This window comes from Ornithorhynchus anatinus, chromosome 6 (assembly GCF_004115215.2).
Source record: "Ornithorhynchus anatinus isolate Pmale09 chromosome 6, mOrnAna1.pri.v4, whole genome shotgun sequence".
In the NCBI taxonomy this organism is placed as follows: Eukaryota; Metazoa; Chordata; class Mammalia; order Monotremata; family Ornithorhynchidae; genus Ornithorhynchus; species Ornithorhynchus anatinus.
The window spans coordinates 16,309,957-16,337,863 of record NC_041733.1 but is presented as its reverse complement, the minus strand read 5'-3'; the positions used below and the strand labels follow the sequence as shown (position 1 = coordinate 16,337,863).

General features: G+C 49.0%; 1 protein-coding gene across 3 annotated transcripts; it reads right to left on the bottom strand.

The window, feature by feature from the left end:
- Nucleotides 1-765: 765 nt before the first annotated feature.
- Nucleotides 766-26,614, bottom strand: CCNB3 (cyclin B3). 3 transcript variants are annotated; one of them, XM_029067850.2, is made up of 13 exons: nucleotides 26,341-26,614; nucleotides 24,124-24,222; nucleotides 12,090-12,205; nucleotides 11,068-11,154; nucleotides 9,026-9,141; nucleotides 7,677-7,809; nucleotides 6,149-6,247; nucleotides 5,604-5,696; nucleotides 4,644-4,781; nucleotides 3,933-4,088; nucleotides 2,687-2,836; nucleotides 1,820-1,950; nucleotides 766-1,081 (listed from the first exon to the last, which is right to left on the bottom strand). In XM_029067850.2, exons 3-13 carry the CDS (start codon nucleotides 12,177-12,179, stop codon nucleotides 1,012-1,014), a joined length of 1,263 nt encoding a protein of 420 aa, XP_028923683.1. In that variant the 5' UTR covers nucleotides 12,180-12,205; nucleotides 24,124-24,222; nucleotides 26,341-26,614; the 3' UTR covers nucleotides 766-1,011. The 3 variants fall into 3 exon arrangements, with proteins under 3 accessions (XP_028923683.1, XP_028923686.1, XP_028923684.1); XM_029067853.2 differs by having other exon boundaries at nucleotides 6,149-6,244; XM_029067851.1 differs by lacking the exons at nucleotides 24,124-24,222; nucleotides 26,341-26,614 and adding an exon at nucleotides 20,473-20,555.
- Nucleotides 26,615-27,907: the final 1,293 nt, after the last annotated feature.

Sequence of the window (27,907 nt, the reverse complement as noted above, 5' to 3'; positions counted from 1 at the left end):
GGGGAGAGGGCAAGACTTTTCTTCCCCCACCCCCATTAGGCCCAAGCTTGGCTTATTTAAATATTGAACTTCTGAGGCCTAGGGGGCTCCTTCAGCAACAAGCCAACGTGGCTAGATAAAAAAACAGATACATGTTTCCAAAAGAAGAGAAGATAGTAAAGCTGAGGTCAGTTAAAAGGGGGTTCTGGACATGCGGGGGGTGGGGTAGGGGCTCAGTGAGGTAAATGATAGGAAGTGAAGTAGGAGGGGTTGCCCATCTGTGAAGCAAACCCACCTGACTGCTGAGAATTTTACAGAAAAGGCCCAAGCCAGAGGCAGAGGAATTGCCAAAAAGGAGGGAGGGAGACACAAAGTTCCTTGTGGGCAAGGATCGGGTCTACCAACCCTGTTGAACTTTCCCAAGTGCTTAGAACAGGGCTCTGCCCACTGTAAGCGCTCAATAAATACAGTTGAACTGAGCAGGGACCCCTAGCTCCTTAAGAATTTAATTTGAGAAGGAACAAAGGAGCAAAGTTAAGGGGAGAAGGAACGAAGAGCCAGAAGCCTAGGAAAGATGAAGTCCTGAGGGGTCAGCTCACCCTCACCCCGCCCCTGTCACCCGCAGGAAAATGGCTGCTTGGTGGGGAGGTGCTCAAGCGTGAGGCAGAGGCCGGCCTCGAGGCCATCACTCACTGGCAGGATGTGTGGGGTTCTGCCCCACCATCTACCCACCCCGGGAACGGGGAAGGGAAAAGAGAACAGGAAGGAAGGAGGGAATGGGAAATACAATAGCTTCGCGTATTTTTTATTAACATCATCATCTTCTTATTTAATTCCTAACACTGGGAATACTCCATCTTCATAAAAAATTAAATATTTACAGCATTGGCTCAGCCAGAAAAAAAAAGGGGAAGGAAAAGAACAGGAGCAGATGAGAAACCACGACAGATATGTACAGTCTATGTACACCGGGCTCACCTCCCGCCAGGATCCGCCCACCTGCCCCACACCGAAATTTCCTTCCTCCTTGGGTTAGCTCTTCAGAGCCTCTTCCAACTTGAGCATGTCCAGGGCGGGGATTTTGGAGACTTCAAAGAAGACCCTGTAGTGGTCAGAATGGAGGTGCTTTTGTTATTTTAAACAGGCGGCTACAACATCGTTAGTAGATTCTTGAAGGCACAGTGGGGGGGGTCAGGTTTGGAGGACATAAGGAGGTGGAGAGGGGGCCTATGCCTATCCCCCACCCAAAGAATCCTAACCCGAATCCCTCTCCTCTTCCAGGCCCCATCCAATACACAGCCCTCTGAGAGAGGGGCAATTTCTATTCCTGCCCTTCCCATAACTGATGATTATAAACCAATTCAGCCAGGAACCTCCTAGGCTAGGCAGGAGGGCACAGGACACATAGTACAGAGCCTGAAACATAGTAACAAATACCATAATTATTACCTAACTGCCTTGGTGGAACAGAAAATGGATTTCTAGATTGTAAATTCCTTGAGGGCAGGGATCATGTCTCACTGTACTCTCTCACCTACTTCATCCAGCGCTCTGCACCGAGCAAGCGCTCCGTAAACACCCCTGATGGAATTGATTGCTTCTCCCCCGATTAACCTGATTGACGGCCGAGCTGCAACTTTCAACGTGAGATGGCGGAGGGGTGGAGCGCAAAAAAAGGTCATCCGGTGACCGGGGTGGCTCCCAAACCAGGGATCCTACAGTCTGAATGGAAACTCGGTGGTCCTTCCACTGTGGGTGGGTGGGATCCGCCCAACCAACTACCATCCCCCGTCTCCTCCTAAGAGAGGGAAGGGGAGGAAGGAGGAGGGCAGACACTTACTTGTGAGAATACTTGGTGCGGACGGCTCTGAGCTTGTCGTCATGCTGGTAGGTGAGTAGGAAGTTCAGCCGTTTGACCAGGGGATGGAGATCCGAACTGCAGTAGCCGCTGTAGTACTCCAACGTTGGGGTCTAGGGAGCGATTGGCGAAGTCAACCTCGGCCTCGGCACGTAGCCTTCCTCCAGGAGCCATGACTCCTCCCTCTCTAGAGTAAGTCCTTGTGGGCAGGGAATATGTCTACCAACTCTGTTATATTGTATTCTCCCAAGCGCTCAGTACAGTGCTCTGCACACAGGAAGCGCTCGGTGCCTATTAATTATTTATATTAATGTCTGTCTCTCCCTCTAGACTGTAATCTCCTTGTGGGCAGGGAAGATTTCTATCAACTGTTATATTGTATTCTTCCAAGCGCTCAGTACGGTGCTCTGCACACAGGAAGCGCTCAGTAAATACCATGGGCTAACTGATTATTCTTATTAATGTCTATTTTCCGCTCTAGACTATAAATGCCTCGTGGGAAGGGAAAGTGTCTACCAACCATGTCATACCGTACTCTCCCAACAGCTTAGTCCAGTGCCCTGCATGCAGTAAGCGCTTAGTAAATATCATCGACTGATTCCAAGTGGGGTAGACTGAGGTTCGAAGCCTCTTCCATTGGCCTTTCACCCACCCAGGCCCCATGCCCCACCGCTGTGAGTCTACTGAGCCTCTCTTGCTAAAGTGAAAGTGCCTACCAACTCAACCGGGGAGGCACTTAGCCCAGTGCTCTGCACACAGTAAGTGCTCAATAAATTCCACGGATGGCTTGATCGAAGCTGTACCCTAATAGCTCAGAGCCCACAAACACCCAGGGAGCCCGGAACTCACCCAGCCTCCAAGCTTCTTCATCTTGAGGGCCAGGAGGAGGCAGCTGGCGGCCAGCTTGGAGGCCCGCTCCTGGACGTAATCGTATTCCTGCAGCGTCATCTCACAGATGAACCGGGACAGGGTCAGCGTCTCCATGTTGGCGTGGGCGCACTAGGGGTGGGCGGGACAGCGACAGATGGCAGAGGGTCAGTCAGTCCGGGGCCGATGCCTCCCTGCCCACCCCCAAGTCAGGTCCAGCAAGGACTGCCTCGCCACTTGTACCCTCACGAAGGACCAAAGGGCCCCCGTGAATGACCACGGTGAGAGAGCAGAGGGGAAGAATCTCCGGGCAGCCAACGAGGAGTCATGCGACTGACTTGGTTCTGCTACTCGTGGTGTGGCATTTTGCGCCAAGCACTCGAGAAGCAGTGTGGCCTAGTGGATAGAACATGGGTCCGGGAGTCAGGAGGATCTGGGTTCCACTCCCGGCTCTGCCACTTGTCTGTAGTGTGACCTTGGGCATCTCACTACACTTCTCTGCGCCTCAGTTACCTCATCTGCAAAATGGGGATTACGACCATGTGCCTCATGTAGGGCACGGACTGTGTCCAACCTGCAACTACTGCGTTTACCGTGCAACTACTCCAGCGCTCGGTACGGTACCTAGTACACAGCAGATGCTTACAAATACCATTAAAAAAAACCAACAAAAACCACTCTGGTAGCTACGAGATCAGCGTGACTTAGTGGCAAGAGCAAGGGCTTGGGAGTCAGAGGTCGAGGGTTCTAATCGCAGCTCCGCCACTTGTCTGCTGTGTGACTCTGGGCAAGTCACTTGACTTCTCTGTGCCTCAGTTACCTGATCTGCAAAATAGGGAATAAGACTGTGAGCTCCACATGGGACAACCTGATTGCCTTGCATCTATCCCAGCGTTTAGAACTGTGCCTGGCACATAATAAGCGCTTAACAAAAACCATCATTATTATTAAGATTATCTGATCAGATAGAGCACAGAGCCTAGATGGGACAGGGATGCTAGGAGGTTGGAAGCAGGAATCGTCCCTATTTTATAAATGAGGTAACAGAGGCCCCGAGAAATTAAGTGACTTTCCCAAGGGCACACAGTGGGATTAGACCCTGGGTCATTAGACGCCTGCTCTCCCACCCTCCTCGTCTCTCCTCTCTGGGGAAGAGGGTGGGATAATGGGAGGGAGAGATTTGTCCAGCATGGGTGTGAACCCAAGAGGATCCCCTCTCCCACCTCACCTTGGCAAATCTGCGCAGAAAGCGGTAGGCGATGGGGATGTTGATGTCGAACTTGAGCGTCTGGAGGATGCTGATCTCCATGGTGAGCAGTTCCTCCCGCTGGTAAGCGTCATCACAGATGTACAGGAAGTCATCCACACAGGGGGGACAGCGTTCCTGCCGGGAGATGGAGAAGGAAGGGGGTGAAGGGGGGAATCATAACCAAAGGTCCACGGAACAAACCAAGAAAGCCGGGGAGGTCCTAGAGAGGCCCCAAGGAGTGGACTCCTGAAGCCATTTCCTGTTCCATATATCCAATTCTGGCTATAATAATAATGTTGGTATTTGTTAAGCGCTTACTATGTGCAGAGCACCGTTCTTAGCGGTGGGGAAGATACAGGGTCATCAGGTTGTCCCACGAGAGGCTCACAGTTAATCCCCATTTTACAAATGAAGTAACTGAGGTACACAGAGAAGTGAAGTGATTGCCCACAGTCGCACAGCTGACGAGTGGCAGAGCCGGGAGTCGAACCCATGACCTCCGACTCCGAAGCCCAGGATCTTTCCACTGAGCCACGCTGCTTCGCAATTTCAAAATGGGCGGGCAGGAGTATCATGGAATGGCGTCAGCAACCATCCCGCTCTTCCTCACCCTACCAAGCATGCACTCCTCTGAAAGGATGCCCCCCTACAGAGCTGGCTGCCCGCTCGGAAGTTGGGTCAGCACCTCACCTCAAACTTGGAGGCTATTAGGATGGCGGTGGAGCCGATGAGCTGCAGTTTGTCCCTCATGGTCACCACCTCCACCAAGTAATGGTCCACCAGCTTCACTGCCAGGTACAGGGTCTCGTGATTCAGCTCGAAGTTCTCCTGAAAGACAAGCGGTCAATCCCCGCCCAGTCCAGCCGCTGGTGGCAGGCCAGGCCCTGGACACTGGAATGGTTCTAACCTGACTTGGGGAGACCTCCACAGTTCTGGTCCTCAGCTAGTAACAGGACTAGCCCTCTGAGGAAGGAATAAACATTACTGTGGTATCTGTTAAGCACTGTCTGTGAGTCAAACACTATACTAAGCGCTAGTGTAGATACAAGATAAGCGGGTCGGACACGGACCCTTGTCCCACATAGGATTCACCTAAAGGAGGAGGGAGGACAGGGTTTGAATGCCCATTTCTCAGACGAGGAAGCCGAGAAGTGACGTGACTTGCTCAAGGTGGTGAGCAGGCATGTGGCGGAGCTTTCCACTAGGCCACACTGCCTCCCACGAGGCAGCCCACAGCTCTCCCGGGCCTTCCGCGACCCATCGTCCCTTTCCTTCAGCTACGGCACCACTGGCCTTCCTCCGGAGCCCCTTTGCCGTGTGCCGGGATTTGAGCTGGGAACTGGGAAGGCCGGTCCAAACCGTGTGTCGGCATATCTGGACCACACGTACTCAGCTGAGCGTACAAGAGCCGGGGACACGTCTGGAGGCGGGCCCAGCCCCTGGACATGGCACCACCAGCTCACGCGCTCTCGTGTTCAAGCCTCCCCGGGTGAGAGGGCTTATCGGTGACCGCTTAGGGGGATCAGATCCTCTTCCCAGTGGCCCCGCTTGCCCGCCTTGCAGTCTCTCCTAAGCGAGTAGAACATTTTCGAGGCTCTGCCCCCCCCCCCCCCCCGCGTTCCGAAAGACACGCAAAGCTGTCAGGCTCACCTGCACCTCCACCATCCAGTCAATGAGGATGGCCCTCATGTCCCTGCTGATGTCAAACTGCTTCTCCATGTAGTCGGGGAGGGGGAAGCTCTCCTGTTGGCCGGAACAAAGACAGGCCAGTGGCCTTATCACTTATCACCGACCCTCCCAGTCCCTCACCAGCCCCATCACCTATTAACTATGGTATTTATTAAATGCTTACTATGTGCCAGGAACTGTACTAAGCTCCATATGAGGAGGGCACCAAGAAGAGAGGGCAACGGGGTCAGAATAGTCTCTGTTCACGTCTCTGGCCACAATCAATTGATATTTACTGAGCGCTGTGAGCCGATCTCTGTACTAGGCGCTTGGGAGTGAACGATAGAGTCGAAACACTATCCCCGCCCTCGAGGAGCTTACACAACTGCTCCTCTGGCCAGTGTGGCCCTCGGGGCTTCTACTGTCTCTGAGGAACAGGTTAAAGGAGAAGAGAAAGGGAGAGGACCAAAGTGGACACGGGAAAGGAAGGACACATTTCCGATTCTCCCAGACTCCTTCGCACAAACCTCCCTCTCCCTCATGTAAACGAAGATATCCTTGGCATATTCCGCGTTGGCATAGGGGTCGTCCTTGTCCTTGTCCACATCCTCCAGCTCCGGCACCTGCTGATGGACAATCCCAGAAAGACGGTCAGGATGAGCCCGGTTGAGTCTGTGAAGCCATCTCATCCTCTCTCAGTCATCAATCGACTGTATTTATCAAGCGCTTACTACGTGCAGAGCAGTGTACTAAGCACTTGGTAACAAGAGTTGGAAGACGGGCTTAGTCTAGCGGGGAGGAGGAGATCTGCTCCTCCGTCATTCATTCGATCGTATCTGTTGAGCGCTTGGGAGAGTACACTATAACAACAAACGGCCACATTCCTGCCCACAACGAGCTCAGTCTACTGCTCAGGCCCTTTGAGCCCGACCCTCCCCTGCGACGGGCCATCACTGGGAACAAGAGAGCAGAGCAATGTGGTCTAATGGGTAGAATCGAGGCTCGCCACCTGTCTACCGTGTGACCTTGGGCAAGTCACTTTACTTCTCTGTGCCCCAGTTACCTCATCTGCAAAATGAAGATTAAATCCCTGTTCTTCCTCCGAAAGGAAGCCCCACGTGGGATGGGGAATGTGTCTGAAATGATCATCTTGGATCGGAAGCCCCACGTGGGACAGCGACTGGGTCTGAAATGATTACCTTGGATTGACCCCAGCACTTAGCATATTGCTTGGCACATAATAAGCACTTAATGAACACCACAGTTATTACAGTGCTCTGCACACGGTAAGCGGTCACTAAATACGACTGAATGAATGAAAGAGGGGGCCTCCCTTCCAGTGGCTATACCCTCCCCCAGCCCCCGGACCTTTCTGCATCCTCAGGGAGGGAAAAATTGGACAGAATCCACTGCTCCTTAGAGTGCAGGGAGGACCAGAGGGGTGGGGTGATTAATTCGCCCAAGGGGAAGCAGAGGCAGACAAACCCCAAGAGCAGTTGTCGGAAGGGCTAGGGTCAGGGTGCCCGGGTGAGATCCGAATTTAATAAAAATAACGATGGTGGTATCGTTAAGCGCTTCATTCATTCATTCGATCATGTTTATTAAGCACTTACTGTGTCCTGTGTACTGTACTAAGCGTTTGTGAGAGTACAATTCAACAATAAACAGATACATTCCTTACTACGTGCCAGGCACTGTATTAAGCACTGGGGTAGATACAAGCAAATTGGGTTGGACACAGTCCCCGTCCCAAGTGGGGCTCACCGTTTTAATCCCCATTTTATAGATGAGGGAACTGAGGCACAGAGAAGGGAATTGACTTGCCCAGGGTCCCACAGCAGACAAATGGCAGAGCCTGGGTTAGAACCTGCTGACTCCCAGACCCGGGCTCTAGCCACTCGCCATGCTGCTTCTGAACGAGACCATGCACGGCAACAAGCCCGAGCCAAGCTGACCCAGAACAACGTCTCGAACTAGCCAACCAGCAGCCTAGACCATTATTGCCCAAGCCGCAGCCCACCAGCCCTCCCGCTTAACGGGACCCTCTGATCCCACCTGCATCGGCACCAGCTCCCCCGGGGCCGGGGGAGACTTCTGGACCACAGGCTTCTCATTGGCCGCGGAATCGTCTTTAACCACAGGCTCGGAGCAGACAGGTGCTTCCTCCAGAGAGGTCTTCTTCGTTGACCTGCGGAGCAGAGATGTGAGAACCTGCCTTTCCTACAGTGCTGTCTGAGAAGCCCCGGTCACATTCAATCTCTTGGTTTGACCTCTAGTAATACTAATAATTATAACTGTGGTAATTGTTAAGCACTTTCTATGTTCCAGGAACTGTACTAAGCACCGGGTGGATACAAGCAAATCGGGCTGGACAGAGTCCCTGTCCCACACGGGGCTCACAGTCTTCATCCCCATTTTATAGATGAGGGAACTGAGACACAGAGAAGTCAAGTGACTTGCCCAAGGTCACAGAGCCGACACACGGCAGAACCGGTATTAGAACCCAGGTCCTCTGACTCCCAAACCTGTGCCCTATCCACTAGACCACCTCCCTAATAAGAACTATGGTATTTGTTAAGTGCTTTCTATATGCCAAGCCCCGTGTTACTCCTGTAGCCCAAGCATCTGTCATATCAAGGCTAGACTACTTTATCGGCCTTCTCGCTGGCCTCCCTGCCTCCAGCCTCTCCCCCAGCTCTAATTTGCACTACAGGCGATCATTTTACCTGCTTTGTGACCTTGGATGAGTCACTCAACATCTCTCAGCCACAGTTTCTCATCCTCAAAATGGGGATTCAATACCAGTTCTTCCGCTTACCTAGATTGTGAGCTCCATGTCGGACCTCATTATCTTGTATCGCCCCAGTGCTTAGTACAGTGCTCGGCCCACAGTAAGCCCTTAAAAACCACAGTTTTTATTATTACTATTATTTATACTAATAATGATGGTATTTGTTAAGCGCTTACTAGGTGCAAAGCACTGTTCTAAGCACTATTAAGTGCCAATCTTTTTAACCCTTCTGCTACTCAAAGATTGGTTCATAACTCAAGGCCTATCTGAAGAATGCGGGAGGCAGTGGGATCTACTGAAAAATGAACGGGTCTGGATGTCGGGAGACCCGGTTTCTAGATCCGGCTCCACGCCGGCTTGCTGGGCAACCGTGGGCCAGTTAGCGTCTCTGGGCCTCTGGTTCTTCATCTGCAAAATGGGACTAATATTATCTGCCTCTCCCTACCTCACAGGGGTACTGTGAGACTCAAATGAGATCGATGAAGAGAGGTGCTTGGGGAAAATAAATTAGAGTAGTAGAATACCATTAGTTGCTTTCTGTATGGGGAGCACTGAACTAAACTCCGGATGGAGGAACTAGCCGGGTGAGACCATGGGGATCATTCTTACTCACTTTTTCAAGTTTATCTCATTGTTCTTGGAAACAGGGACGGCAGTGCTCCTCGGGGCCTTCTTAGGGGCAACTTTGACGACTTCCTTCTTGCCCTGTGTGGGCTGATTCTTGTGGGCCTGCAAGAGGGAGACAGTGAATGAAGCAGATGCATTGGAGAATGGAGTCCCTAAAACTCTGTGTTTGGATCCACAGAGCTTATCCACCGCCTGTGTACTCATATTATCTCGTTCATTCTCAATCTCTCTCTCCTCCCATCTCTCTCCCCGTCCCTCCCTCTTTTCCTCCCTCCATCTCTCCCCTTTTCCTCCCTCCATCTCTCCACTTTCCACACTTACAACTAACCACTGGAACCCAAACATCTGATATTATGTAGCTCCTGAAACATGCCACTGAAATATGGTGTGGAAAAATAGGGCAAGGATCAGAGGGGGTATGGTGGATTCCTCTGTGATTGGACTTGTTATCTCTTGCCTCTCCTACCATGGAAGATTTGAATACTGTCCTAGCACTCTTGTTTTTATTTGGCATTTTTCCATCAAGTATTGCTTGAGGAGGATAAGTGACGTGAATCCTTCTGGTCTAGCGTGGGGGTTCTTCACCAGCCGGATGTGCCCAAAATTTCCCTACCGGCTAGCTGCTGGGTCCACGCCCTCAGACGGGCCCTGAATTCAATCAACGGCCTACACCTCAGGGTTTAAGGGCAGACCCCATTCGTATTTTGCCCCGAAGGCTTTATACCACCCTTTCCCATTTCTGATCAAGAGGGAAGAAAAGGAGTCTCGCTTAATGGAAAGGGCATGGATCTGTGAGTCAGAGGACCTGGGTTTTAATCCACATGGCTGCTGTGTGACCTCGGACAAATCATTTCAGTGCCTTATGCCTCAGTTTCCTCATCGGTAAAATAGGGATTAAAGAAGTGCTTAGTATAGTGCTTTGCACACAGTAAGCACTTAATAAATACGATCGAATGAAGAATGAATGAATCCCTAGTCTCCTTCCCACTTAGCCCACAAGCCCCATGTGGGACAGGGACTGTGTCTGTCCTGATTACCTTGTAACAACCCCAGTGCTTAGTGCCGTGGTTGGCTCATAGTAAGTGAATAACAAACACTAATAAGTGGAGAGCCGTGGTTGGCTCATAGTAAGTGCATAACAAACACTAATAAGTGGAGAGGAGTGTAGGAGTGTCACTGCGTGTCCAAGTGGGAAGGAATGTATAGGCCGGATGCAAAGTGCCCTGCCCCAGGTGGATTGTAAACTCAGCTACCAGCATGGCCTAGTTGCAAGACCACAGGCCTGGGAGTCAGAGGGCCTGGATTCTAATCCTGGCTCCTCCATTTACCTGCTGGATGCCTTTGGGCAAGTCGCTTAACTTCCCTGTGCCTCAGTTTCCTCAACTGTAAAATGGGAATTGAATACCTGTTCTCCCACCTACTTGGACTGTGAGTGGGACAGAAACTGTGCCCGACCTCATTATCTTGTATCTACCCCAGCGTTAGCACTTAGTAAATGCTTAACAGATACAGCATTCAGTTTTATTATCATTGGTCCACAGAACTAGACCCTAAACTGGAACTGATGCCTCCAGCTGTACCAGGCTAGCCCCCGTCCCACAGGACACCTCAATCCCCCGTCAGTCGATCCCTCTCCAGCTGAGTGTGGAGAAAGAATAGGGCCAAAAGCTAAGAATCCTTACTGCAAAAGGGAAGGGACGCAGCCCAGACCCTCAGTTTCTGAAGAGGCGTTAATTCTAAATGCGTGGCACAATCCCACACAATCCCACCCTGGTAGATCAAATCCTGGTAAGCAGACCCGGGGTTCACTACCAAGAAGCGGGGAGCAGCTGAGGCCTCACACCCTCAAGACAGGCTCTACCTCCAGAGGGCCAAAGCCACTGGACTTTCTCATTCAGAGGTCAGCAGGAAGTGCTGCCAACAAGGCCCCGTTCCCAAACCCAGCTCCCTCCCTCTGCACACCAGGAATCCCGCCGGGAAAGGAGAGAACCGCACCCGACCCAGATGGGCCCTGAATCCCCAACTCACGTTGGTGAGGTCTCCAAAGGCCGACCTCTTCTTCGGAGCTCCCTGCGGCGAAGAAGGCGATCTCTTGGCCTGGCAGCTCTCCTCCGGCTACGAAAGGAACAAAAGTGAGATGAACTGAGAGGCCAGACAGCCGACCCCGTCACCTTGGCATGCCGGTGGGGGTTTCCTGGTGGCGGGAAGCCAGGAAAACCTCCGAGGAAATGAAGTTTATATAGAGGAGCTCGCTCACGTAACAACTATTCCGCTGGTCCCTCCTTCCCGGAGAGGGGGCCCGAGCCGAGGTTTCGACAAATATAAGAGGGCTATTAGAGGACTTTGCTCTTTCAGGCTGTCTCTCCCTTCCATTTCTTCTTAAGGGAGACAGTGACAGTTATCGAAATTTAATTCTGCACCAACCCGGCAGGACGACGAGAAGCAGCCACAGTCTGGTGCCGTCTTCACAAAGCCTCGAAGAGACGGGTGGCGACTGCCACTGTGGTAGTCACTGTGGCCGCCTTTATGACTGGACTCTGAACTGCGAGGAGCCTGAAATTCTGCTCCTCCAAACCACAGTACCCCACCAATCTTTGTTTTTATTTTATGCATCTGTCCACATATTTATGTTATCCTAAACACTTAGGGAGGGATGAAACAAAGTCTATCGTCATTCCCCTCTTTCCACCTTATATTTTTAGACTGTAAGGACTCTGAGGGACAGGGATCATGTCTAATACCCACCTTTGTATCCTCTCCCAGTGCTTATTACAGTGCTCTGCTAACAGTAAGCACCTAATGCATGTACACTTTGCATATGTACATATCTGTTATTCATTTATGTCTATCAATGTCTCCTTCTCTAGACTGTGAGCTCGTTGTAGGCAGGGAACGTGTCTGTTATATTGTACTCTTCCAAGCACTTAGTACAGTGCTCTGCACACAATAAGCGCTCAATAAATCTGATTGACTGACTGACTTATAAATACTACTATTACAAGAAGGAGGAGGAGGAAGAAAGGAAAGACCCCAAGGGGTTTTGATCTAACCTTGTGAGCGCTGCCATTTTCTGTGGGTAGAGCTTTGCTGGAACGGAGGGATTTGCCGTTGGTAACCTTGGAATTGCGTGCTAGAGGCATCTTGCTTCCGGACGGTGAGTCTCTCTCTGCAAGTGGGGCAAAAAAAAAAAAATCAAACAATCAATTGGATTTATTGAGCACTTACGATGTGCAGAGCACTACAGGAAGCTTTGCAAGGGTATATTTCAGGGCCCTGCTGCTTAGATTCGCTTCCCAGATGAGGACGATAAGTGATCTGCCTTTTCTTGGCCACTCTGAAATCCGAAAGGGAAAGCTGGGAAACCGAACAATGAGATGTTGTTAATCACACCTAGGCTTCAAGCTCTGACGCCTCACACCTCTTCTTTTCTTCGGGGAAACAGTGACAGCATAAGGCAGGCAGGAGTTCAGCCCATTCAGTTCATTCAAAGTATTTATTGAGTTTTTATTGTGTGCAGAGCACCTACTAAGGTTTGGGAGAGTACAGTACAACAATAAACTGAAACATCCACCACCCGCAAGGAGACTGCAGTCTAGAGGTGCTCACAGTTTGAAGGCTAGTTCCCACCCAGTAACCTCAGCATAACTAGCCAAAGGTTTCCACTGGAGGTTGCTGGTCAGTGAGCATCCTACAGGAGCCTATAATTTACTTATTTGTTTTGATACGTCTCCTCCCTCTAGACTGTAAGCTCACTGGGGGCAGGGAATGGGCCCGTTTATTGTTATATTGTACTCAGTATAGTGCTCTGCACACAATAAGCACTCAATAAATACGATTTAATGAATAAATGAGAGGAGCAATTTCTAAGCAGCTAAAAGAAGGTGGGGACAGAAGAAAAGGGTTTCTTCATAAAGAAGCAGTGTGGGTTAGTGGGAAGAGCACAGGATTGGGCTTGGGAGTCAGAGGTCATGGGTTTGAATTCCAGCTCTGCCACTTGTCAGCTGGGTGACTGTGGGCAAGTCATTTAACTTCTCTGTGCCTCAGTTACCTCATCTGTAAAATGGGGATTAAAAAATGTGAGCCCCACGTGGGACAATCTGATTATCCTGTATCTACCCCAGAGCTTAGAACAGTGCTCTGCACATAATAAGCACTTGAATACCAACATTATGATTATTATTAATACAGTGCCAGGTACAAATACGCTTAACAAATACCATAATACCATTAGAAACAAACTGATCACTGAAGCAGGAACTACCAGGTAATCTTGCACCCACACTTTAATGCTAACATTTTTTTCAGAGCCCACGCTACCCTGAGCACCAGATGTAAACACCCGTCTTCCAACATTTCCATGTTGGGAAGTCAAGGACAAACAACACTCCCAACAAACCCGCCAGCAAGCGTTTCTGCTTCAGATCCCCACACGCAGGCCAACATCATCCCTTCCCCTCTTCAAAGCCCTACTGAGAGCTCACCTCCTCCAGGAGGCCTTCCCAGACCCAGCCCTCCCTTCCCTCTGCTCCTCCTTCCCTCCCCATTCCCCCTACTCCCTCCCTCTGCTCTTCCCCCTTCCCTTCCCCACAGCACTTGTGCATATTTGTATATATTAATTACTCTATTTTATTAATGATGTGTATATAACTATGATTCTATTTATCTTGATAGTATTGATGCCTGACTACTTGTTTTGTTTTGTCGTCTGTCTCCCCCTTTTAGACTGTGAGCCCATTGTTGGGCAGGGACGGTCTCTGTTGCCGAATTGTACATTCCAAGCGCTTAGTACATAGTACTCTGCACATAGTAAGCGCTCAATAAATACGACTGAATGAATCCCCAAACTCTCTCCTGTGACTAGAGATTAAAGCCCCTTTCTTGTCTTCCAGAGACAGAGATGGAGAGCAGCATGGCCTAGTGGCTAGAGCTCGGGCCTGGGAGTCAGAAGATCATAGCTTCTAATCCTGGCTCCGCCACTTGTCTGTGTGACCTTGGGCAAGTCATTTCACTTGTCTGGACCTCAGTTACCTCATCTGTAAAATGGGGATCGAGACGGCGAGCCCTACCTGGGACGGGGACTATGTCCAACCCATATTGCTTGTACCCACCCCATTGCTTAGTACAATGTCTGGCACACAGTAAGCGCTTAAATATCATTATTGTTATTATTATTATTCTGGCTTCTGCAGCGTCAGGCAAAAGGGCAGCTAGCAAGTCACGGGAGCTACACGGAGTTGAGAGCTAGAGAGCCGATAGTCTAACCTTTCAAAAGAAAAACAAAAAAAATTAATGCAGCCCTAGTTCTGAACTTGCAGGACGGAAAGTCCAGGAAAAAGTCCCAGAGACAGCAGGGCGGGTGGCCCTCTTTCTAAATGGGCAATACTGAGGGAATGTGTCCGCTTATTGTTGGATTGTCCTCTCCCAAGCACTAAGTACAGTGCTCTGCACACAGTAAGCGTTCAATAAATACAATTGAATTCCCCACAGCGTGGCTCAGTGGAAAGAACCTGGGCTTTGGAGTCAGAGGTCATGAGTTCGACTCCCGGCTCTGCCGCTTGTCAGCTGTGTGACTGTGGGCAAGTCACTTCACTTCTCTGTGCCTCAGTTCCCTCATCTGTAAAATGGGGATTAAAAGTGTGTGAGCCCCACGTGGGACAACCCGATGACCCTGTATCTCCCCCAGCGCTTAGAACAGTGCTCGGCACCTAGTAAGCGCTTAACAAATACTAACATTATTATTATTATTATTACCAGGCACCTGCTGGGAAAATGAAGGAAACCGAAGCCTTAGAAGCAGCAACGGAATGTGTCTGTTATATTACACGCTCCCTGGCGCTTAGTACAGTGCTCTGCACACAGTAAGCGCTCAATTAATACGAGTGACTGCAACCCCAGGGTCTTGGCTGGGCTGTCACCTCCAGCAAGATCCTTTCAAAATTAAGCCTTGAGTTTGTCTATTTGTCTAATTAATGATTAAACCGGGGTTGGTCATGGGTGCTAATCCCCGCTCTGCCACTTGCCTGCTGGGTGGCTTTGGGGAAGTCACTTCACTTCTCTGTGCCTCAGTTCCCTCACCTGTAAAACGGGGATAAAGACTGTGAGTCCTATGCGGGACAGGGACTGTGTCCAACCTGATTTGCTTGTATCCACCCCAGAGCTTAAAACAGCTCAGAAGTGCTTAACAAATACCATAATTATTATTAATTATTAAACAGGGAAGCAGTGAGGGCTAGTGGGAAGGTTTTCTCCATGGAGAAGCAGCATGGTGAAGTAGACTAGAGCACAGGCCCGGGAGTCAGAAGGACCTGGGTTCTAATCCTGGCCCCGCCACTTGTCTGCTCTGTGACCTTGAGCAAATCACTTCATTCTCTGGGCCTCAGTTACCTCATCTGTAAAATGGGGATTGAGTCAGTGAGTCTCATGTGGGACAGGGACTGTGTCCAACCTGATTAGCTTGTATCTACCCCACAGCTAGTACAGAGTCTGGCACATAGTAAGCACCTAAAACCATAAAACAAAACAAAACAGGGGAAGCAGAAAGAGAGACAATCTTGGAAGGTTACAACTGACAAATTGCCTTTCGGCCTCAGGGGAGAGCCCAGGATACACCCAGCAGCTTTGGAAAAAACATTCTGCTTACTGTAAACATTCAATAAATAAATTGAATCAACACACAAACCCAATCAAATAACAAGAAAGCTAAACTGCCTTTGCAAGCAACCCGGGTTCATGGGTGCAGAATGAATTACTGCCCATTTTACCAGAGCTTAGTAGAGTGCTTTGCACACAGTAAATGCTCAGTGCTCTCGACCCAGGGAAAGGCAAATGTTAAAGCTGTGGAGTTTTTGCTGCACGGAAGGAAATCCAGGGGAGAGATTGTCATTTGGGGCTTTAAAGATCAGTTTGCAACCCCTTTGTCAGTGCTATTAGTGTAATCAGATTTCATTCCAGTGTAGCTCCACAGCGCTTTGGTATATAATCCATTTATTTTAATGTCCATCTCCTCGCCAGACTGTAAACTCCAAGCGCTTTGCACACAGAAAGTGCTCAACAAATAAGAGTTAATGAATGTGGGTAATAATAACTGTGGTATTGTTAAGCGCTCGCTATGAGCTATGCGCCAGGCAGTGTACTAACCTATTGGGTAGATAGAAGGAAATCGGGTGGGGCACAGTCCCATGTGGACAGTCTTAATAAATGTGATAATATCTATAATTCTATTTATCTAATTTGATGCTATTGATGCCTGTCTACTTGTTTTGTTGTCTGTCTCCCCCATTAGACCATGAGCCCGTTGTTGGACAGGGACTGTATCTGTTGCCGAATTGTACTTTCCAAGCGCTTAGTAGAGTGCTCTGCACACAGTAAGCGCTCGATCAATTCGATTGAATGAATGGGGGTAGCAGCTACAGAGATGTCTACCAACTCTGTTATACCATCCTCTCCCAAGCGCTCAATAAATATCCCTGACTGACACGGAGCCTTTTCTTTGCACCAAAATTCATTGCATCCTTCTGGGAACTGCCATCTGGGGCGATTTCACCATCTGTGTTTGGCGAGGAACAAGGTTGGCAACTCCGGGCAGTAGGTTAAAGTCTGTTGTTTAAATCTCCGGCAAAAGGCTCCATGCCCGATGGCGATCCCTGGGGCGCGGAGGGAAAAGCTGCCAGCGTAGCCCAAAGCCTTGAAAGAGCAACCCCTCCTGCCCCTTTCCCAGGGGAAAAGCCAGCCTGGAGGAGGTTTCCTGACATAGGATTTCCTGACCCATCTCCCGCCCTCTGCTCTTCCCCCTTCCCCTCCTCTCATCACTGTGCTTATTTGTTTATATTATTTATTACCCTATTTATTTCGTTAATGAGGTGTATATCTGCATGATAATTTTTATCTTGATGTTGTTTTATTCTGTTTCGCTTTGCTGTCCGTCTCCCCCGTTTAGACTGTGAGCCCGTCACTGGGCAGGGGTTGTCTCTTTCTGTTGCCAAATTGTCCATTCCAAGCGCTCAGTACAGAGCTCTTGATTCTATTTATTGCTCTTGATTCTATTTATTGCCATTGTTCTTGTCTGTCCGTCTCCCCCGATTAGACTGTGCGCCCGTCAAAGGGCAGGGACTGTCTCTGTCACCGGTTTGTACATTCCAAGCGCTTAGTACAGTGCTCTGCACATAGTAAGCGCTCAATAAATACTACTGAATGAATGACTGCTCTGCATATAGTATTAATAGTAATACTATTGAATGAATAGGATCCCCAGGGGAGAGCAGGCCTGGAGGAGTTTTCCTGATACATCCTGTGTATCTGCATGTGTGTCTGTGTTAAGCACTTAGTACAGTGCTCTGCACACAGTAAGCGCTCAATAAATATGATGGAATTGAATGAATGAATGGGGGAGGCGGGAAGTGTATGCGAGGGTACGAGCTGTGAGTAGGTGTGTGTGTGTACATGGTGTGTGTATGTGTGTGGGGGTAGATGTTGTGGGTGGGTGTCAGCTGTGTGACTGTGGGCAAGCCACTTCACTTCTCTGTGCCTCCGTTTCCTCATGTGGAAAATGGGGATGGAGACTGTGAGCCTCACAGGAAATGCGACTAACTCGATTTACTTGTGAAGACTGTGAGCTCCACATAATAATAATAATAATAATAATAATAATGTTGGTATTTGTTAAGCGCTTACTATGTGCCGAGCACTGTTCTAAGCGCTGGGGTAAACACAGGGGAATCAGGTTGTCCCACGTGGGGCTCACAGTTAATCCCCATTTGACATCTGACAAGTGGCAGAGCTGGGATTCGAACTCATGAGCCCTGACTCCAAAGCCCGTGCTCTTTTCCACTGCGCCACGCTGCTTCTCACAAACTCATGACCTGGTATCTAACCCAGTGCACAGAACAGTGCTTGGCACCTAGTAAGCACTTAACAAATATCATTATCATTCAATCATCTTTATTGAGCACTTAAGTGCTTGGGGAGTAGGGGTGTGTGTACATGCTATGTGCATGTGTGTGCATACATGCTGCGGGTGCATGTTGCGGAGGTAGGTGTGTGTACACATGGTGTGTGCGTGTGTACATGAGAAGCTGCACGGCATAGTGGAACGAGCACGGGCCTGGGAGTGAGAAGATGGTGGGTTCTAATCCCGGTTCTGCCACTTGTCTGCTGTGTGACCTTGGGCAAGTCACTTCACTTCTCTGGGCCTCAGTGACCTCATCTGGAAAATGGGGAATGAGACTGTGAACCCCAAGTGGGACAGGGACTGGGTCCAACCTGATTTGCTTGCATCCACCCAGACTTCATCATCATCATCACATGATGATGTGAGTGCGTGTTGGTGGGTTGATTAGAGTGTAAGCCCTTCAATGGGCAGGGATGGTCTCTATCTGTTGCCGAATTGTACATTCCAAGCGCTTAGTACAGTGCTCTGCACATGGTAAGCGCTCAATAAATACTATTGAATGGTGTGTACGTGCCCTGTGTGTGTGTACATGGTGGGTGTGTACATGGTGCGTACATGCTGTGGGTAGGCCTGCTCACTGTGGGCAGGGAAGGTGTCTACCAACTCTGCTGCACTGACCCCCTCCCAAGCGCTCAGTATAGTGCTCTGCTCACAATAAGCACCCTATAAACACGATCAATTGATTAATTCATGATTGATTGAATGAGCTGCTGGGGGTGGGCGGCCAAGCCAGAAGTCCAGTGCTTGGCATCCCCCAAACTAGCTCCCTTAAATGTCATTTAAATGTTGGTATTTGTTAAGCGCTTACTAATAATGTTGGTATTTGTTAATAATGTTGGTATTTGTTAAGCTTACTATGTGCCGAGCACTGTTCTAAGCGCTGGGGTAGACACAAGGGAATCAGGTTGTCCCATGTGGGGCTCACAGTCTTCATCCCCAATTTACAGATGAGGTAACTGAGGCACCGAGAAGTTAAGTGACTTGCCCAAAGTCACACAGCTGGCGAGTGGCCGAGCCGGGATTTGAACCTATGACCTCTAACTCCAAAGCCCGTGCTCTTTCCACTGAGCCACGCTGCTTCTCATGTGCTGAGCGATGTGCTATGTACTATGTGCTGAGCACTGTTCTAAGCGCTGGGGGAGATATGAAGGCATCAGGTTGTCCCCCGTGGGGCTCACAGTCTCAATTCCCATTTTCCAGATGAGGCCACTGAGGCCCAGAGAAGTGAAGTGACTTGCCCAAAGTCACCAGGCTAAGTGGGACAGTCAGGATTAGAACCCACGACCTCGCACTTCCAGGCCTGGGCTCTTTCCACCGAGCCATGCTGCTGCTCAACTTCTCTGGGCCTGATCACCTTGTATCCCTCCCCCTACCCCAGCGCTTAGAACAGTGCTTTGCACATAGTCAGCGCTTAACAAATAATACCGTAATTATTATCTAGAATTCTATTTATTTATACCGGTGTGACTGATGCCGGTACAACAATATGTATAATGTGTATATATGTTATTATTATTATACACACACATACATACGTTCACACATATATGTATATATGATTATATATAATGCCAGTATAATAACATATAATGTATATATAACATGCATACTGTATATATAGCACATATAATGTATATACGCATAATAATGCATAGAATATATACGTATAAAAGATGTTATGATGTATTAATGTATATTATAATGTATTATACTAATATATATGCATTATACATATAATACACATGTAATAATATATATCACGTATATATATACGTATACACGTATATACGTATAAAAGATGTTATGATGTATTAATGTATATTATAATGTATTATACTAATATATATGCATTATACATATAATACACATGTAATAATATGTATAATCTAATGTAATGTGGATGTATAATAATAATAATAATATATACGTGATAATATATACGCATAATATATTATACGTTATATAATGAATAATGTATATAATACATGATTATATATGTATAATATATATTATATAATACTAAAATATAATGCCATAATGCCTGTCTCCTCGTTTTATTGTCTGTCTCCCCCCGTTCAGACTGTGAGCTCGCTGTTGGGTAGAGAAGCTGTCTCTATCCGTTGCCCAGTTGTGTTTTCCAGGCGCTTAATACAGCGCTGGGCACATAGTAAGCGCTCCCTCAGTCCGATGGCCTGAATGAACATAGGAGACGCCTAACGAGTACCATCATCCTCATCCGCCGCAGGCCCCGGAAGGAGGAGGAGGGGGAGGGGGAGAGGGGGTTGGGGGGGGAGGCCGAATTGTCCTTTCCAAGCGCTCAGTACAGTGCTCCGCGCAGAGGAAGCGCCCCCTAAATACGCCCGGGGGGAGGGCATGCAGCGTGCAAGCAGGGAGGCGGCGGGGAGGAGGAAGCACGCTCGGGAGGGGCGCTGTGCTAAGCGCTGTGGCGTCCAGTAAGGGCCCGGGGAAGGGGGAAGGACACTGACCTGCAGAGGCGGTCCCGGGGCCGGGGCAGGGCGTGCACGGCGGGCAAGACGTTGCAAGGCGTGCAGGGGCTGCGGGCGCTGTGCTAGACGCCCCCCCCCCCCTTTCCCCCACCCCGCCGATTTTGAAAACTGCGGGGCGGCGGGCAGGGAGCCCCGCCATTGGCCCGCGGGGAGCCAATCGGCGCGCCGCCACGCCGTTGCCAAGGGAGACGGGGGCGGGGCCCGGCATTTTAAAATTGGAGGCCGGCGGCCAATGGGAGGGGAGGGCGCTCCGCGGAGGGGGCGGGGCCTGGGGGAGGAGCTCCGTCCGGAGGCCGAGGGGGCGGGGAACGTTCCCATTGGAGGGATCCGGGGGCGGGGCCTGGACGGGGGCGGGGCCGGGGAATCGCTCCCATTGGAGGGGTCCGGGGGGCGGGGCCAGGGTGGGGGCGGGGCCAAGGATCGTTCTCATTGGATGGAGGAAGGGGCGGGGCCTGGACGGGGGGCGGGGCCCAGGACTGTTCCCATTGGATGGAGGAAGGGGCGGGGCCTGGGAAAGGGGCGGGGCCCTGGCAAGGAGGTCTCTCTGTAATAATAATGTTGGTATTTGTTAAGCGCTTACTCTGTGCAGAGCCCTGTTCTAAGCGCTGGGGGAGACACAGGGGAATCGGGTTGTCCCACGTGGGGCTCCCGGTCTTCATCCCCATTTGACAGATGAGGGAACTGAGGCCCAGAGAAGTTAAAGTGACTTGCCCACAGTCACCCAGCTGACAAGCGGCCGAGCCGGGATTCGAACCCATGACCTCTGACTCCCAAGCCGGGGCTCTTTCCACGGTTAAACGCTATGTGCAGAGCACTGTTCTAAGCGCTGGGGGAGATACAGGGTCCTCAGGTGGTTCACGTGAGGCTCAGAGTCTTCATCCCCGTTTGGCAGATGAGGGAACTGAGGCCCAGAGAAGTGAAGGGACTTGCCCACAGTCACCCCGCTGACAAGGGGCAGAGCGGGATTCGAACCCATGACCTCGGACTCCCAAGCCCGGGCTCTTTCCACTGAGCCGCGCTGCTTCAACATTATTCTCTGTAGGCGGGGGGGGCGTGGCCTGGACGGGGGCGTGGCCATGGACCCTTTCCCTCTAAGGCGGCGGGGGCGTGGCCCTGAAACTTTTCTAATCATTAATTTTAATTAATTATGGCATTTGTCAAGCGCCTACTATGGGCCGAGCACTGTTCTAAGCGCTGGGGTAGATACAAGGTAATCAGGTTGTCCCACCTGGGGCTCCCCGTCCAAATCCCCATTTTACAGAAGAGGTCACTGAGGCACAGAGAAGTGAAGTGACTTGCCCAACGTCGCACAGCTGACAAGTGGCAGAACGGGGATTAGAACGGTTCTAAGCGCTGGGGGAGATACAGGGTCCTCAGGTTGTCCCGCGTGGGGCTCACAGTCATAATCCCCATTTAACAGATGAGGTCACTGAGGAACAGAAAAGGGAAGTGACTTGCCCACAGTCACACAGCTGACAAGTGGAGGAGTCGGGATTCGAACCTATGGCCTCTGACTCCCAAGCCCGGGCTCTTTCCACTGAGCCACGCTGTATGACCCCCAAGCTGGGGCCTGGGAGTTGGAAGGACCTGGGTTCTAATCCCAACTATGCCGCTTGTCTACCTTGTGACCTTGAGCAAGCCACTTCACTTCTCTGGGGCCTCAGGTTGCTCATCTGTAAAATGGGGATGAAGACCGGTAAATACAAGGCAATCAGGTTGTCCCATGTAGAGCTCACAGTCTTCATCCCCATTTTACAGATGAGGGAACTGAGGCACAGAGAAGCTAAGTGACTTGCCCAAAGTCACACAGCTGACAAGCAGTGGAGCTGGGATTAGAACCCATGACTTCTGACTCCCAAGCCCGTGCTCTTTCCACTGAGCCACGCTGCTTACTCTAATGTATATATATATCAGTTACCGATTTGTACATTCCAAGCGCTTAGTACAGTGCTCTGCACATAGTAAGCACTCAATAAATACTACTGAATGAATGAATATATCTGATGTAACTCTATAGTAAGTCCTTAACAAATATCACCATTATTATAATCATGGAGAACAGGTATATAATCCCTAATTTTTACAGGTGGGGAAACTGAGGCACAGAGCAATCAATCAAGTGTACGGTTGAATGAATGACATTTACTGAGTGCTTATTGTGTGCGGAGCACTGTATTGAGTGCTTGGGAGAGTACTGTGGGCAAGTCACTTAACTTCTCTGTGCCTCAGTTCCCTCATCTGTAAAATGGGGATGAAGACTGTGAGCCCCACGTGGGACAACCTGATTCCCCTGTGTCTACCCCAGCGCTTAGAACAGTGCTCGGCACATAGTAAGCGCTTAACAAATACCAACATTATTATTATTATTACAATAAAGTAGAGTTGGAAGAAACATTCCCTGCCCACAACCCCTTGATTTTATTTATTGCTATTGTTCTTGTCTGTCCGTCTCCCCCGATCAGACCGTGGGCCCGTCAAAGGGCAGGGACTGTCTCTATCTGTTACCGACTTGTCCATTCCGAGCGCTTAGTACAGTGCTCTGCACATAGTAAGCGCTCAATAAATACTATTGAATGAATGAATGAACCAGTTTACGGTGTTGAGGGAGTTAAGTGACATACTGAAGTTTACAACTCAGACAAGTGGCAGGACTAGGCCTTAGTCTTCCGAATCTCGGCCTTGAGCTCTTTCCACTAGGCCACAATGCTTCTCCCCTGGTTTCCCATAGGAAATAATGAAAATCTCATTAAGGATCCCCAAGATGCCAAAAAAACCTGACCTCCCGCCCCCCCCCCCCCAAAATAATGCATGAAATTTTAAAGTGCTTCAGGACAATAAATATAGTTTACATAAACAAATAGAAATGTGGCATTAGAACAGAAATGCCTTTTTTCTGATGGTAATGTTAAGCGCTTACTATTCATTCATTCATTCAATAGTATTTATTGAGCGCTTACTATGTGCAGAGCACTGTACTAAGCGCTTGGGATGAACAAGTCGGCAACAGATAGAGACAGTCCCTGCCGTCTGACGGGCTTACGGTCTAATCGGGGGAGACGGACAGACGAGAACGATGGCAATAAATAGAGTCGAGGGGAAGAACATCTCGTAAAAACAATGGCAACTAAATAGAATCAAGGCGATGTACAATTCATTAACAAAATAAATAGGGTAACGAAAATATATACAGTTGAGCTTACTATGTGCCAGGCACTGTTCTAAGGGCTGGGGTTGATATAGCGCTTAGCTAAGAATTCATTCATTCATTCATTCCATAGTATTTATTGAGCACTTACTACGTGCAGAGCACTGGACTACGCGCTTGGAATGGACAATTCAGCAACAGATAGAGACAATCCCTGCCCAATGGCGGGCTCACAGTCTAATCGGGGGGAGACTGATGGACAAAAACAACTTAATCACAATAAATAGAATCAAAGGGATGTACACCTCATTAACAAAATATAATAGGGAAATAAATAATATATACAAATGAGCACAGGGCTGAGGGAAGGGGAAAGGAGGGGGGAGGAGCAGAGGAAAAGGGGGATTAGCTGAGGGGAGGTGCATCTTCCCCTTTCCTGGGACATGGAAGTTGAAAGAAAAAGAGCAAATCGAGAAGACGCTTACCTTCCTTGCTTCCCTTGGGCTGTCTAATCCTGAGATGGGATTCAGAGAAGGCTTCTCTTCCCTTTTATTGCCGGACCCACCTCTCCTTCCCCCATTCCTCTGCAAGGAGAAAACCCACAGGTAAAATCCGTGTGAACACAGACATCTTCACCCTCTTGTCCATATTAGCAAGGAGGCCAGGCTGACTTTTTCCCAAACTAACCTGGCTAGGGATGAGGAAGTCAAAAGATAGAGAGAAAACAGAGAGGGGAGTCACCCTGCTTGCTGTTCTTGCTGCCTAATCCTGGATATTATTATTTTAATAATAAGGGTATTTGTTAAGCCCTTACTATGTGCCAAACACTGTTCTAAGCAATGGGGTAAATTAATTCATTCATTCAATAGTATTTATTGAGCACTTACTATGTGCAGAGCACTGTACTAAGAGCTTGGAATACAAGGTAGTCAGGTTGGGCGCAGTCCTTGTCCCACATGGGACTCCCAATCTTAATCCCCATTTTTCAGATGAGGTACCTGAGGTCCAGAGAAGTAACTTGCCCAAGGTAGCACAGCAGACAAGTGGCAGAGTAGGGATTAGAACCCAGGTCCTTCTCACTCCTAGGCCTTTGCTCTAACCATTAGGCCAGACTTTTCCCTATTTCTCCACTTCTCAACTTGACCCTAAATAATCTCTTGGGAAGCAGCAAGACCTTGTGGAATCAAGTAAATTCATTCATCCATTCATTCAGTTGTGTTTATTGAGTGCTTACTGGGTGCAGAGCACTGTACTAAACGCTTGGGAAAGTACAATACAGCAAGAAAGATTGACAATCCCTGCTTACAGTGAGCTCACAGTCTGGGCGGGGGGAGGGTGGGGGTGGAGACAGACATCAATACAAATAAACAGACATCAATATAAACAGACATTAATATAAATAAAATTATAGATATATACCTAAGTGGGAGGGGGAAATCAGGTTGGACACGGTCCCTGTCCCACATGGGGCTCACAGTCTCAACCTCCATTTTACAGATGAGGTAAAAGAGGCCCAGAGAAGTGACCTGCCCAAGGGCACAGAGCAAACAAGTAGCAGAAACAGGATTAGAACCCATGACCTTCTGACTCCCAGGCCCGTGCTCTATCCACTACACCATATTGCTTCTCATATTTATCCTGAACCATGTTCTCCTAATCAAAAGATGGCTGGGAGGTGACCCTTGTTTAATTTTCTTTAATGGTATTTATTAAGCGCTTACTATGTGCCAGGCACTGTTCAAAGCACTGGGGAAGATACAAGATAATCAGGTTGGACCCAGTCCCTGTCCCACGTGGGGGTCACAGCCTAAATCCCCATTTTACGGCTGAAGTAACTGAGACAAGAAGAAGTGAAGTGATTTGCCCAAGGCCACACGGCTGGCACATGTCGGAGCCGGGATTTAGAGCCCAGATCTAATTTGTCGTCATAAAAATATCATACTTATTGCAGCCACTGCAAAATCAAATGATTGGATTGGGTTCCAGAAAGATGTGGTTTTTGAAGGTAATTGCATTCTCCATTTGCCTGAGGGGCTACCTGATGGACAAGAAGACCACCCGATGGAGGCTAGTTCACACCCATCCAAGCCCTCCTAGAAAATATGAAGCGACTAAAGATATTTTGTTGTTGTCGTTGTTCTAGCTTTGCCGTCGGCCTGCTGTGTGACTTGGTGTGAGCAGTGTAACTTCCCTGTGCCTCCCTTTTCTCATCTGAAACCCAACTCGTGGGATTGTAAACTCTGGGTGGAACAGGGACTGGGCTAATGAATTCATTTATTCATTCAGTCGTATTTATTGAGCGCTTACTGCGTGCAGAGCACTGTACTGAGCGCTTGGAATGTACAATTCGGCAACAGATAGAGACCATCCCTGCCCCACCACGGGCTCACAGTCTAAAAGGGGGAGACAGACAGGAAAACAAAACAAATAGGCATCAGGACCATCAAAATAGATAAATAGAATCGTAGATATAGACACATCATTAATGAAATAGAGTAATAAATCATTTATACAAATCTACACAAGTGCTGTGGGGAGGAGAAGGGGGTAGAGCCGAGGGAGGAGGGGGAATGGGGAGCAGAGGGAAAGGGAGGGCTCAGTCTGGGAAGGCCTCCTGGAGGAGGTGAGCTCTCAGGAGGGTTTTGAAGAGAGGAAGAGAGTTTCTGGCTGCTGCTGCTACCAGTGTGTTCATTTCTACTTACTGTGTTTTGGACTTGGCTCTCAGTCCCGTAATAAATATTTCTCCAGACGGAGTGTTTTCATAGCAGCTACAGGTGTGTCCCGAAGGCACCCAATTTTCACCACTTGTTAGCGCAAGAACTGAATACTACAAGAAAGTGTGAAGTCCCCCTAAGTCCTCTTACAGGCTTGCTAACATTAAACACCAATTAGCTCCACAAAAGTGTTAACGTTTCCATGCTATTGTTTGCGTTTGCACTTCCCTGAGAGATTTGTCACCTCCAGTTCTGTGTGCCAGAGGAGGTCAGCAACAGCAATAGCGAAACCGTCCGCTCCGGGGAGGGGGGGAAATAACATTCCAGGAATTTCCAACCGGGAGAGGGAGGGCCCTGGTGATAATTCCTCTTTTTGTTCAAATTGAAGCCACAAGATGGGGCCAAAAGACAAGCTCTAATGATAACCACAGCTAACGTGATCATCTTTTGGGGAACAGACCATCCAGTGGATCAGATGTCATTGACCTTTTGTATGACCTTGGTCAAGTCACTGTCTGCTCTGATGGCCGTGTATCTACTCCAAGAGAGTAGAAAAGAGTAGAAAAGAGCCTGGGCTTCGGAGTCAGAGGTCATGAGTTCGACTCCCGGCTCTGCCACTTGGCAGCTGTGTGACTGTGGGCAAGTCACTTAACTTCTCTGTGCCTCGGTTACCTCATCTGTAAAATAGGGATTAACTGTGAGCCTCACGTGGGACAACCTGATTACCCTGTATCTACCCCAGTGCTTAGAACAGTGCTCTGCACATAGTAAGCGCTTAACAAATGTCAACATTATTATTACTCCAGCACCTTAATACAGGGCTTTGGCACATCATAAACACTTAATATATACCCTAGACTGTGAGCCCCAAGTGGGATAGGGATTGCGTCCTATCTGAATATCTTTATCGGATGCAAAGCACAGTGCTTTGACGCATAGTAAGCGCTTCACAAATACCCTTATTTTTCTTTATAAGCCCACCAATTTCTTCAGGGTGAAAAGGAAAATAGAGGTAGACTGAAGAGGGATGAAACTAGATTCGATAAAGGAAATTTGGGCTGAACACCAAGGAACAGGTCTTGTTTTCACAACTGAAATTCCCCAACTCCTTGCCTTTATTAATAATAATAATAATGTTGGTATTTGTTAAGCGCTTACTATGTGCAGAGCACCGTTCTAAGCGCTGGGGTAGATACAGGGTAATATCTGTATGAGGCTCACAGTTTTAATCTCCATTTTACAGATGAGGTAAATGAGGCCCAGATATGTTAAGTGACTTGCCCACAGTCACATAGCTGACAAGTGGCGGAGCTGGGATTTGAATCCATGACCTCTGACCCAAGCCTGGGCTCTTTCCACTGAGCCATGCTGCTTCTCTATATATTTCATATTGCCACATCTCTGCATCCAGCTTCAAAAGTTGTACAGAAATAAATTCATTCATTCATTCAATAGTATTTATTGAGTGCTTACTATGTGCAGGGCACTGTACTAAACGCTTGGAATGTACAATTCGGCAACAGAAAGAGATAATCCCTGGTCACTGACGGGCTTA